General features: G+C 49.5%; 1 protein-coding gene across 3 annotated transcripts in view; it reads right to left on the bottom strand.

Annotated features, from left to right (window-relative positions):
* Nucleotides 1–1859: 1859 nt before the first annotated feature.
* PLIN3 (perilipin 3) overlaps nt 1860–13105 on the bottom strand; it is a 23636-nt gene continuing 12390 nt past the window's right edge. For 2 of the 3 annotated variants that reach the window (XM_006896379.1, XM_006896377.1), the window contains exons 6-7: nt 11753–11878; nt 1860–2204 (exon numbers count right to left, since the gene is read on the bottom strand). In XM_006896379.1, coding sequence (XP_006896441.1) covers nt 1860–2204; nt 11753–11878 — 471 coding nt within the window. The remainder of the gene's footprint in view (nt 2205–11752; nt 11879–13105) is intronic. The other variant, XM_006896378.1, reaches the window with a different exon arrangement.

The raw sequence follows: 13105 nt of genomic DNA, 5'->3' as shown, positions 1-13105 counted from the left end.
ATTATTATTAATGACAATTTACAGAGACGTAGGGTTTCCATTCATTCACAGAGATGCTGTATGCAATAGAACAAGACCCTGCTTCATGCCCTCACTCCGCTGTGTGTGCGGCCACTGCTGCAGACACGGCCCATGCGTCTCACCGAGGGTCTTCCTCTCCGTCACTGACCCTCTTTTTCCCAGCACGATGTCCTCCAGGCTTCACATGCCTGTGAGACCAGGTGTACCATCCTCTCTTCTCCAGCTTCACTCCCTCCAAGACAGATCTGTCTGTTCTCTTGGCCGTTGCCATGGATTGAATGGTGTCTCTGCAAATACAGGTACAGAATGATAGAATCTGGAAGCCATGTGTTGCTCCCCCATGATCTGTTAAACCACATGGCTGTAAGAGGCTTGAGGGTGGAATACCACACTCCCCAATCCCATCTGTGCCCTTAAAGACTGTGAGGCAAGGTGCTTCTACGTGTAGCCTGTAATACCTCTTACCCCCTGGAAAGTGAGCTAAGAAGGGGGACCCTTCGTTTCACCCAGAGTGTCTTTTGGGCCAGGCCCTGCTCCATGAATGTCTTGCCACCATTATGTCCGTGGCATTACAATTAGCTCACAGTTGGCCCTCCAGGGGGTTTTCAGAGGCTGTAAATCAGTTAAAGATTTCCCATCTTTCTTTCTCGGAGCAGCTGGTAGTTTTGAACCGCCTGCCCTTGGGTTGGCAGTGCACGACCTTCCACATCAGGCCACCAGGGGACGCTGGCCCTGCAGATTCTGACACAGACAAGGACTTCCCTCACGGCCGACACAGAAAGAGCTGCTTCCCCAGGAGCTGGAGCCCTGAACCTGGATTTCTAGTCTCCTGAACTGTAAGAGAATAAACGTGCTTGGTAAAACCTTCCGTCGTGGTAACTCTGCTATAGCAGCGTCAGACAACGAAGACGGCGGTTCATCGGAGTCAACATTCTTCACCAACACTGAGCAGCTCTGGTGGCGTGGTGGTAAGGAGTCGCACTGCCAACCCAAAGGCAGGCAGTATGGAACCCAGAAGCTGTCCAGCGTGGAAAGATATGCTATTTCCCATGTGATTTATAGCCACCGAGGACCCGCTGAGGGGTCAGCGTGAGTCTATTTCCACTTAAGAGTTTGAGTGTGGAAACATTATACTGAGAACTAAGGCCACACTGACACACAGTATCTATCAAGGGCTGATTTGGGGGAAGTTGATCACCAGGCCTTTCTTCTGAGGCACCACTGGGTGGGCTGGAACCACCAACTCTTCGGTCAGTCATCGAGCGCTTGATGGCAGCACCAGGGAGTCCCCCCGGCACTTGGGGAGACTGAAAGTCTGCATTTGAAGCCACCCAGTTTGGGGGGTGCTGGTGTAGCGGACTCAGAGGGAAGTCCACGTCTAAGTGAGGCACACAGAGATCTACAGTCACACACGTGCACTGAGCGGCAGTGAATTTATTAAGGCAAAGCTGGAAGAAACATCAAGGCGCCAGAACCGGCTGGCCAGGCTGGCACCCGCCTCCTTCACCCCTACATGTCTCGTCAGCGTTACTGTCCCCCCACGTCCTTGAAAGCCCACTTCTCACGTGGGAGGCCCCAGGCTGGTACCCAGGACTCACACTGAAAGAGAACCAGTGAAAGACAGCCTGGACTTTTATAGGACAAAACTGGGAGGAGGGCCCCGAGCTAAGGGAGGGGAGAGGAGGGCCCTGAGCTGAGGAGGGGAGAGGAGGGCCCCGTCAGGCCCAGCCTCCCACTGTTAGAAGAGTTAGATCTCTAGGAGCTGCTGGAGGTGGAAGGGAGGGTGGCTGCTGGACCCCTTCCCAGGAAAGGCTGAGCTCCCCAGGACCCCCTCTTCCCTACTTCTGGTCTTCTGGGGCTTTCTCGGTGAGTCCGGGGGAGAAGGGCCCGACCAGCCAGTTGACGGGTGCGTTCTGGGCCACGTGCTCCACCATCTCGTCCAGGGCCTCGCGGGCCTTGGTGAGGCGCTCACGGCTCTGGGTCATGATGGCCCCGGACAGGTCCTGGAAGGAGTGGATGTCGGAGAAGGTGGCCTGCAGGCCCTCCACCTGCTGGCGGGCCTGCTGGGCCTTGTCCCTAATGTTGCTGGGCAGGCCCTGCAGGCTGGAGGCCAGCGAGGCACAGGTGGCCTGCAGCTGCTGCGTCGTGTCCCGGAACATGGTGAGCACCTGGGACTCCACCTGCTGGGGACGGAGGGAGGGGACAGTCAGGGGCCAGGGTGCCCGGGGAGGAGAGGTGGTGGGGGTGCGGGGGCTGACCCCTGGCAGGGCAAGCTGACTGCGGGCAGAGCTGCCCACCACGGGCTTGGTCCCACAAGTAGTCGCTTCATCTGCTGACAGAAGGCTGTGAGGGTGAGGTGACTGTGAGGTGACTTGGGGTTCATCAGACAGTTAAGCTCAGAATGACCATGTGACCCAGGCTTTCTGCTCCTCCCACAAACCAAAGACTCAAAAGCAAGGATGCGGCGCTGGTGCCCCGAGCTCACTGCCGCGTGCTCACTGAAGTGCCCCATGCTCACTGCCCCGTGCTCACTGCAGCCTGGTGCCCTGTGCTGACTGTGGTGCCCCACGCTCACTGCCCCGTGCTCACTGCAGCCTGGTGCCCTGCGCTGACTGTGGTGCCCCACGCTCACTGCCCCGTGCTCACTGCAGCCTGGTGCCCTGCGCTGACCGGGTGCCCCACACTTACTGCCCCGTGCTCACTGCAGCCTGGTGCCCTGCGCTGACTGGGTGCCCCACGCTCACTGCCCCGTGCTCACTGCAGCCTGGTGCCCTGCGCTGATTGTGGTGCCCCATGCTCCCTGCAGCACTAGTCACTACTGCCAAGAGGTAGAAACAGCCCAGGAGCAGAAGAGTGAGGAGCAGTGCGTACAAACGTACACATGCTGTTATGAGCTGTCCGGTCAGAACCGACCCTCCAGCAGGTTTTCAGAGACTGTGAGCCTAAGGGAGCCCTACTGGTAAGGAGCTGCGCTGCCAACCCAAAGGTACACGGTTCAAACCACCAGCTGCTCCACAGGAGAAAGATGGGCAGTCCCCTCCCACGCGATTACAGTGCCTCTGAAGACCGTGGGAGGGTCAGCTACGCACTAGTTCTGACTCCACTGTGCACAGCACCAAATCGTATGGGAGATTATCCACCTTTCTCCTACACATATGCACACGTACACAGACAGGTAACAGGAGGCGTATATGTTCCTCTTGTACCCGTACACTTTGCCGGATTCTCACTCATAGCTGACCCCTCACTGGGCTCTCTGAGGTGAGAAGTCACACGACAGGAGACTGCCCATCTTTCTCCCTCGCAGCCTCTGGCGGACGTAAGTGGCCAGAGAGGGAAGGCCTTTGAGTTAGCAGGACAATTCCCTATGGGCACCAACTCCCTGAACTGGCCAATCAAATCCAACTGCTTTCTTGCTGAATCTCTGGGACTTTCTAGACGTAGGATCACAGGTGTACTGAGATGCTAGGCCTGAGAGCTGGGCAGTGAATAAGGACAGCAGAAAAAGAATTGACGTCTTTGAGCCGTAGTGTTGGAGATGAGTCCTAAATATGCCTCGGAATGCCAAAAGAACAAACGGCTATGTCTCGGAGAAGGTGCAGCCAGAGTGCTCCTTGGAGGTCAAGATGATAAAGCTTCATCTCACATATTTTGGGTGTATTGTTAGGAGAGGCTATTCCTTGGAGAGGAACCTCATGCTTGGAAAGGTGGAGAGTCAGAGGAAGACCCCCCAACCAGATGGATTGACACAATGACTGCAGCAGTGGGCTCAAGTGTGTCAGAGATGATGAGGACGACACAGGACAGGACACAGGTCAGACCTGTCATTCTTAGGGTCCCTATGAGTCATACTCAACAGCACCGAACAACAACAAACACATACAGGATCATATCATCTGGATGTAGAAATAGTTCTCCTCTCCCTGTGCCAACCAGGAGACCTTTATTTCCTTTTCTTGCCCTACTGCTCTGGCTAGGACTTCCCTGACGACACAGGAGTGGTGACAGAGGGCATCCTTGTCTGGTTCCTGCTCACCAACTATGAGCCTGATATGTACAACAGGACAGTAAACCAAAAAGAAATAAATCAACCAAGGTTAGAAAACAAAAAGTTTGTGAACGGTTGTGTGAAAAACCAACACGCTGTGTCAATAAATCTTCACTCAAATAAAATGATAGTAAAAAAAAAAGCCACAAACCTATGCAAAAAATTAATAATCTGAGTGAAAGGAAAGGCAATACGCAATTGGGGATTGATACGAGAAAAACCTTCAGAAAGTCTCACTGCCATCAGGTCGGAACTGACTCAGCTGACCGGCCAGCGGGTTTTCAGGGGCCGCAAGTCACACGGGAGGAGATTGTGCGTCTAACTTCCGGAGCGGCCAGGGATCCAAACTGCCTGCCAGCTCCTGGACATCGTGATAATTAACTACATTCATCAATAGCAATTTACATCATAAAATGTGTTGGAAAATAAATGGAATTGGAATTGGAGTTATAAGGTGAAATGTGTGTGAATGAAAAACCAGTATGGTTTGTAAACTCAACTAATGAATAAATTTAAAAAACCCCCAAACTTAGGGAGAAGAGTGAGCCCTTTGGTCTGGGTCTGGGTGGGTTCTGACTCACAGGACGTCCACCCGGCCTCCCAGGCTGTGACTGTTACAGCAGGAAGCTGCTTATCCTTCTCCAGGGGCAGGACATGGGCATCAGCGCCTGACCTTCAGCCAGCAGCGCGGCATACAAGGCCTCATATCTCAGTCACTAAAGGACAAATACTGCATGGGGCCACTGTTGTAAAATGGGACTGGCATCGGGGTTGTGGGAAGACAGAAAAGGAGGGGAGGAATGATGCATATTGCATTGAAACAGATGAACTGTTTAAAAGGGACATATGAAGGGGTATTCTTGACATTACAGAAGTCCAGAGTGAAGGCTGCATAGTGGAGAGAACTTGGGGGGGAGGGACTGCATAACAATGAAAGAGTTTTTCTTTTTCTTTTCAAAAAGAAGAGTGAATTGTGGGGTGCGCAGGGAGAAAAGTGCAACAGTGGATGACTGAAAACCCTAAGTCTCTGTAAACTTTCATTAAAATTAATTAAAACAAAACAAAAACAAGGCCCCAGCTCGAGACCCAGCACCCGGCACCTGGTACCATGGCTCCTTCTTATAGGACGCCGCTCAGCCATGAAGAGATAAGGAATCCTGATCACAGGACAAACCTTGAAACCTTGACAAGATGGTGCTGAGCGCCAGAAGGCTGACCCAGTGGGGCAGACACTGCCTGACCCACTTAGACGATTTGTCAAGAGAGGGCAAATGCAAAGAACAGGCAAAACAATGCTTTAAGCATGTGTCCACTAAACCAAAGGTCGCCAGTTCAAATCCACCCAGGGCTTGACAGGAGAGAGACCCGGAGATCTGATTACAGCCTAGGAAACCCTTCTGGGGCAGGTCCACTCTCACGTGGGGTCGAATCGATTCTACAGCACCAAGACCAAAGCAGAGGCATGGCCGAGGGAGAAGTGGCCGCTGTCACAGTAAAATACTGCTCTAATGTCACTGAAATAGTAAAACAGGAGGAGTGGCCACTGTCATAGTAAAGTAAAACCACATGTCCCACCTCTGAGTCAGGTCCAATCAGAGCGACCCTCCACTGACCGCCATTGGCTTCCGAGGCTGTAAGTCTTCAGGAGAGAAACTGTCCATCTTTGCACTGTGACGTAGCTGGTGGGTCTGAACCAACGACCTTCGGGTCCACAGCTCAATACGCTCCACACTTACACTCTAAGTGTAACCAGGTGTAGGGATTTCTTGTTGCTGCGACCCATAGTGACCCTCTGTACAGCAGCTCTGAAGCCGGCCCTGTCCTGAGCCCATCTCACTGACTCCGACACACAACCCCCACTGCCCCAGTCACTGTATCACTCCATCTCATCGGGGCTCTTCCTCTCTCCTGTGTTGTCCCTTCTTCTTAGGATGGTACAAATGTTGAACGTTGTAGTGTTGGTGACATAATCCCATGAACATATTACAAACCAGTGTCTGGACACTTTAAGGAGATTAATTGGTATTTAAATTATGTCTCAATAAAGCTGTTCTTTAAGAAGGCAGGAAGATCAGAGAGGAAAGGAGGGGGAAGGGAAACCAGAAGAGAAGGAACGAGAATCCAGAGGAGGAGGAGGAGGGCAGGAAGAACCTTCCAGGAGGAAGAACCAAGTAAACTGTGGGCTAGAAGCCAGTTTAGATCAGGTCCTTGAAAGTTCCCTGGGGGGAGCTCTGGTGGCCTAGTGGCAAGGAGCTGCAACTACAATCCCAGAAGCACAGTTCGAATCCACCAGATGCTCTGCCAGGAAAAGGAGGGACTATCTCCTCCTGTACCAGTCAGATCTGATTTGACGGTACACACACACACACACACACACACACACACACACGCGCGCGCGCTAGAAAGTTACCCGGAAGAGAGATAAGAGGGGCTTTGAGGCAGGACTTTGCCCAGAGCTCAAGGCTTTGGACTTGAAACTGTGGGCAGCAGGGAGGTACTGACACAGGCTAGTTCAAACCTGCTTTGTGTTCTGAAAAATTCTCCCATCCCAGCTGTGTTCAGGAAGAAGGAGCATGTCAGACGGTATGGGGCTGCCCAAGTCTGCACGCTGAACAGTTTCAGATTTATAAAGATCCTGCAATTCCTTTTAAAATATCACCTATGTAGCCCTAGTGGTAAGAAGCTGTGCTGCAATGCCAAACGTAGGCAATTCAAATCCACCCGCTGCTCCTCCCTTGCAATTCACTGCCTCTGAAAACCCGCGGGAGGCTCACCTATGATTTAGTTCTAACACCACTGGTTCTCAAGGATAACATACAGCCCTGACGAGGTGCTACACAGTATCGATTCAGTTAATCTTTTGAACATTGAGATACAATCCGCCTACCATAAAATTCAGTTTAGACAAGGCTCCTACTTTAGAAGACAAACTAAAGTATTACAACAAAATAAGCACAGATTTGGAGTTAGAAGCCCAAAAAGGAGTAAGCTTGGCATTCCTCGAGCCGGAAGAACTGAAGACTGGATTCAAGCCTCTGGCCACGATGCTGAAAGATTTTACGAGTAAAATCTCAACGACAGAGAAGCATCAAAAGAAAGTGGAAGGACATGAGCAACAATTTAAAAAAAATACTACATAACTTGGGAGAGACTGGAAAGCATTATGCTGAGTGAACTAACTCAGCCTCCTAAGGACAAATACTGCAAAACAGCACTTTTGTAAAAAAACAAGGATAACTAGTAAAACATGTTTGGGACCCAATGGGGGAAGGGGTGGGAGTGAAGGGTTCCACAGCTTAGTGGGTGGAGAGAGGCGGTGAAGAAAATGAGAATGGTGCAGCAGGGACCTGAAAAGAGAGGGTAATGATGGGCAAGTCCAACGGCGATTGATTTTATAAAACATAATGCATGAGAATGATTGTATAAAACACAATTTTTTTAAAAAGGTGGCAGGAATACACAGTCAGTGCACCAAAAAGAACTGGATGATGCTGACATACAATCAAAACCTAGAGGTACTGAAGGAAGAATTCTAAACCGTCCTAAAGGTACTGGGGGAAAAAGAAAGCTCCAGAAATCTGCAGATTAAGAATTGAAGGCTTTTGACAAACAGATGCAGCACCAGATGTGCTCACTAATCTACGCCAAAATATTTAGAAGACCTGGCCACCTGGCTGGGAGAAATCCATAGCTGTTCCCATTTCCCAAAAAGATAATCCAACAGAACATGGAAATCACCAAGCAATGCCATTAATACCACATGCCAATGAAATCTTACTGAAAATTAGTAAAAAAAAAATGGCCAGAACAGCACATCGGCAGGGAAATGCCAGGAATTCAAGCTGGATTCAGAAGAATCCATGGGGATATAATTTTTGGTGTTAGCCATGATGCGAAAATTGTTTCTTGTGTTCTATTTGACTACGCAAAGGCATTTGACTGTATGGATCAGAATACAGTATGGAAAACACTGAGAAGAATGGGAATCCCAGAAAACTTAGTTGTGCTCATAGATCATTTAAACAGAACCAAGGAAGGGAGCTCTGGTGACCTAGTAGGCAAGAAGCTGCACAGCAAACCTGAAGGCAAAGAAGTTTGAATCCACCAGAGGCTCCCTTGGAGAAGGAGGGGCAAACTCCTCCTGTGCCAGTCAGATCTGATTTGACAGCACACACACACACACAAAATAATAAAATAAAAAATAATTTAAGAAAAACAAAAGAAAGGATACTGCTTGATTTAAAACCAAGGAAGGCCCGTGTCAGGGCTGTGCCCTTTCACCACCATTACTCTGCCTGAAGCTGAGCCCAAAATATGAGAAACTGCACTGTACAAAGATGAGGCATGAAGGTCAGAGGGAGATTCATCAACAACCTGCAATATGCATAACCACTTGTGGAAAGTTGCCAATTACTTCACTTTACTTGGCTCCCCAGTCAGCACCATGTAGGTGTCCATTCTCTTGGTCATCCATAGGGTATTCAGTGCTCTTCTCCAACACCACAGCTCAAAGGCATCAATTCTTCTCCGTCATCCTTCTTCACTGCCCAGCTTTCAGATGCATAGTAAGTAATTGGAAAGACTATGGTCTGAATCAGATGCACCTCAGTCCTCAAACTGACATCATTACTCCTTAGTAATTTGGAGAGGTCCCTAATGGTAGATTTTCCCAGTGCAATGCATCTCCTTATTTCCTGACTGCTGGTACCACGGGTGTTAATTGTGGATCCGAGCAAGATGAAGCTGTTGACCGTTTTCATCTCCTTTCCATCCATCATGATGTTGCCTATCAGTCCAGTGGTAAGAATGTGTTTTCTTGGGGAGCTCTGGTGGCCTAGTGGCAAGGAACTGCAACTACAATCCCAGAGGCTCATGGTTTAAATCCACCAGATGCTCTGCTGGAGAAGGAGGGACAATCTCCTCCTGTACCTGTCAGATCTGATTTGACGGTACACACACACACACACACACACACACACACACACACAGAATCTGTTTTCTTGATATTGAGATGCAAGCAACACAGAAGGCTGCATTCCTTGATCTTCTGCAACAAGTGCTTCAAGTTCTCCTCACTTTCAGCAAGCAAGGTTGTGTCATCTGGACAATGCAGGTTATTGATAAGTCTCCCTCCAATCCTGAGCCACATTCCTCTTCATAGAGTCCAGCTTCTCAGATAATTTACTCCGTATACAGATAGAATAGGTAGAGAGAGAGAATACAGCCCTTCTCTGTTTTAAATGATGTGCTTCCCTGCTCTATTTGCACGACAGCCTCCTGCTCCAGGTATAGGTTCCTCATGAGCACAATCAAGTGCTGTGGGATTCCCATTCTTTTCAATGTCAGACACAACTTGTCACAATCCACACAGTCAAATGCCTTTGCGTAGTCAATAAAGCACAAATAGACATTCTTCTGGTATTCCTTACTTTCAGCCAGGATCCATCTGACCTTAGCTATGATATCCCTGGTGCCAAGGCCTCTTCTAAATCCTGCTTGAACTTCTGGCAGTTCCCTATCCATGTATTCTTCTGGCCGTTTTTGAATGATCATGGTTGTAGCCGTCAAGAATTGAAAAGATGGGTCTTGCAGCGATAAGCCAAAAGGACAAACACAACGGGAGAGTGGAGGGGCACCCGCTGTATGTCCTCTCGGCCTTTCAGGAAACATGGAGTTGTTCCTTAGGCCACTTATATACGAGTCTGCAAGAAAGGAGATATTGTAGACATGGAGGGAATAGACCCTGTTCAGAAAGGAATGCCTCACAAATGTTACCATGCAGAACCGGAAGAGTCTACAATGTTACCCAGCATGCTGTTGGCATCATTGTGAACGAATAAGTTAAGGGTCAAATTCTTGCCAAGAAGGGGAGCTCTGGTGGCCTAGTGGTAAGGAGCTGCAACTACAATCCCAGAGGCGCATGGTTCAAATCCACCAGATGCTCTGCCGGGGAAGGAGGGACAATCTCCTCCTGTACCAGTCAGATCTGATTTGATGGTACACTCACACAAAATAAAAAAAATACAAAAATTTTTAAAAAAATTCTTGCCAAGGGAATTAACGTGTGCGTTGAATATATTAAGAACTCTAAGAGACCACTTCATGAAATGAGTGAAGGAAAATGATCAGAAAAAGAAGGAAGCCAAGGAGAAAGGTGCTTGGGTGCAGCTGAAATGCTAGCGCGCTCCCCGCAGGGAGGTACACTTTGTGAGAACGAACGGGAGCCCGAGCTGCTGGAACCTAATGCCTATGAATTCATGGCGTAATCGGGGGAAATAAAGGTGTCTGTCTGGTTAAAAAAAAAGGAATTGAAAAGATGGGGGCTCTGGTGGCTTTGTGGTGAGGAGCTGCCATGCCAACACAAAGATGTGTGGGTCAAACCCCTCAGGTGCTCCACAGAAGGAAAAAATGGAAATCTGCTGTGTAGGATCCCTTTCACTTACTGATGTGATTTTAAAAAAGAAAATGAAATAAAAAATTAAAAGATGTGTTGCACTGGTAAAATCTGATGGTAAGGACCCTTAAAAAGATAATAAAGATGTCACTTTAAAGACTAAGGTGTGTCTGACCCAAGCCACGCTTTCTTCAGTTGCTTCCTTTGCATCTGGAAGTTAGACAATGAATAAGGATGACAGAAGAAGAATCAATGCCTTTGAATTGTGGCGTTGGCAAAGAGGACTGAATATCCCTGGGATGCCAAAAGAACAAACAGGTCTGTCTCGGAGGAAGTTTAACCAAGGCACCCCTTACAGGCAAGGATGGTGAAACTCTGCCTCACATGCTGTGGACGCGTTGTCAGGACAGGCTAGTCTTTGGTAAATGGTATCATGCTGGGAAAGTTGGAAGGTCAAAGAAAGAGAGGAAGACTCTCAATTAGATGGACTGACACGCATCCCAGGGATCAGAGCAATACCTGCAAAGAGTGGAAATCAAGACGGGCTTCCTGTGCTCGCTTCGGCAGCACATATACTAAAATTGGAACGATACAGAGAAGATTAGCATGGCCCCTGTGCAAGGATGACATGCAAATTCGTGATGCGTTCCATATTTTTACTTGCTATTCGAGGAGATGAAGAATTGGACTCTCTTATCAAGGCTACAATTGCTGGTGGTGGTGTCATTCCACATATCCACAAATCTCTGATTGGGAAGAAAGGACAACAGAAGACTGTCTAAAGGATGCCTGGATTCCTTACTATCTCAGGACTCGAAAATACTCTAACAGCTCTCCAGTGTTGGTGATTCCAGTGGACTGTATCTCTGTGAAAAACACAATTTTGCCTTTTTGTAATTCTATTTGAACAAGTTGGGAGTTTAATTAGCTTTCCAACCAACCAAATTTCTGCATTCGAGTCTTAACTGTATTTAAGTGTTACTGTAGCTTCAAAGACGCTATTGATTCTGAAGTAGTGGGTTTTGATTAACTGTTTTTAAAAAACGGTTTGGATGTTAACTGTGATGCAGAAGTTATAGTAACAAACATTTGGTTTTGTACAGACATTATTTCCACTCTGGTGGATAAGCTCAATAAAGGTCATATCCCAAAAAGAAAAGAAAAAAAAAGACGGGCTTCCTGGAGGAGATGTTAGAGCAGCCTAAGGCAGTTAGCAGGAAGTGAATCTAGGGAGAGTGCTCCAGGCAGAGGGGCCCAGCGAGCAGGGGCCTGGAGAGTGCCCCGGGTACCTCTGGCTTGGCCGGGTTCTCCTCGCTCTCCTTGATCTGCTTCTGCTTCCAGCTGAGCCACATTTGGTGCAGCTTCTCCTGCCCCTCCACCAGCTTCTGATCCACACCCTGCTTGACCGTTTCCATCTGCAGCAGGAGAAAGCAGCAAGGGAGGTTCCCACCAGCACCCCACTAAGGCCAGCAGGAACCCCACAGGCCCCGGAGAGGAGAGGTGGGAGGCCCAAGGTCTCCGTGTGGTACAAATGCTTTGAGTGTGAGTGCTGACCTCAAAGGTGGTCATTTCAAAGTCACCCAGGGGTGCAGAGAAAGAAAGGCCTGGCACCCTGCTTCTGTAAAGATCACAGCCGAGAAAACCCTGTGGAGCACGGCTGCTCTCTGGATGCAAGGCTGAGTTGGAAGCGGCCTGATGCCAAGGGGTTGGGACTGGTTTGGTTAGTGAGAGGCCCTAGAAAGGGGGGCGGCATGGCCACTGCTGTTTCCAAATAGGTTTTCCATAGGCTGCTGGGAGCGATTATGCCAATTCTGACTCAAAGCGACACCCCCAGGGGGAGAGCAGCAGTGCCTCACAGTTTCTCAGAAAGGTCAGCGGTTCGAACCTGCCAGTTGCTCCGTGGGAGGGTGGTGAGGCAGGCAGTCTGCTTCCATGAAGATCCCCAACCTTGGGAACCCTGGGGGGCACTTCTGTCTCTGACAAGGTTGCTACCAATTGGGATTGACTCGGTGGCAGTGGGTTTAGGGCTTTTAAGATCTATAGAAAGCAGATCACTAGGTCTTTTCTTCCACAGAGCCACTAAGTAGACTCGAACTGCTGACCTTTTGGTTAGCAGAGAGGCGCTTCACCACCATGCCACCAGGGACCCTTGGGTTTTCCACAGTGGGTTCTGTGCGCTTCAGTGTAACCACTACTTGTGCCTGTGTGGTTGTGGCAAAGAACCAAACCAGGCCACAAAATCACTGCCACAGAGGGAGGCCCCTCCTTACGGCGACCCCTAACTGGTGTACAAGGCTGTACACCATTAAGGGAGGGACAGCCCAGCGTCCTCCCACGGAGGGGCTGGTGGATTCAAACCACTGACCTTTACGTTAGCAACTCGACACTTAAGATACCACATCACCAGGGCAAAGAAGATGGTCACCAAGAACCTGCAGCTCCTGCCACCAAGCCAACATGTCCAGCCTAGAAGCTGGACTTGGCTGGGTACCTTGCACTGGCCAGCTGGACACAAGCAGATGGGATACTGTGGCGTGTCCACCCTTGCTGACCTGGGGCCCTCAAGCCGCAGTCACCTCGGGAAGGAGCCTCAGCTAGCCTGTCCAGAGGAGACTTCCCAGGTGCCCAGGCTCCTGCTGGCC

This window comes from Elephantulus edwardii, unplaced genomic scaffold (assembly GCF_000299155.1).
Source record: "Elephantulus edwardii isolate Elephantulus edwardi_28Jun2011 unplaced genomic scaffold, EleEdw1.0 scaffold00185, whole genome shotgun sequence".
Lineage (NCBI taxonomy): Eukaryota > Metazoa > Chordata > Mammalia > Macroscelidea > Macroscelididae > Elephantulus > Elephantulus edwardii.
This window is presented reverse-complemented; position numbering and strand designations above follow the sequence as displayed.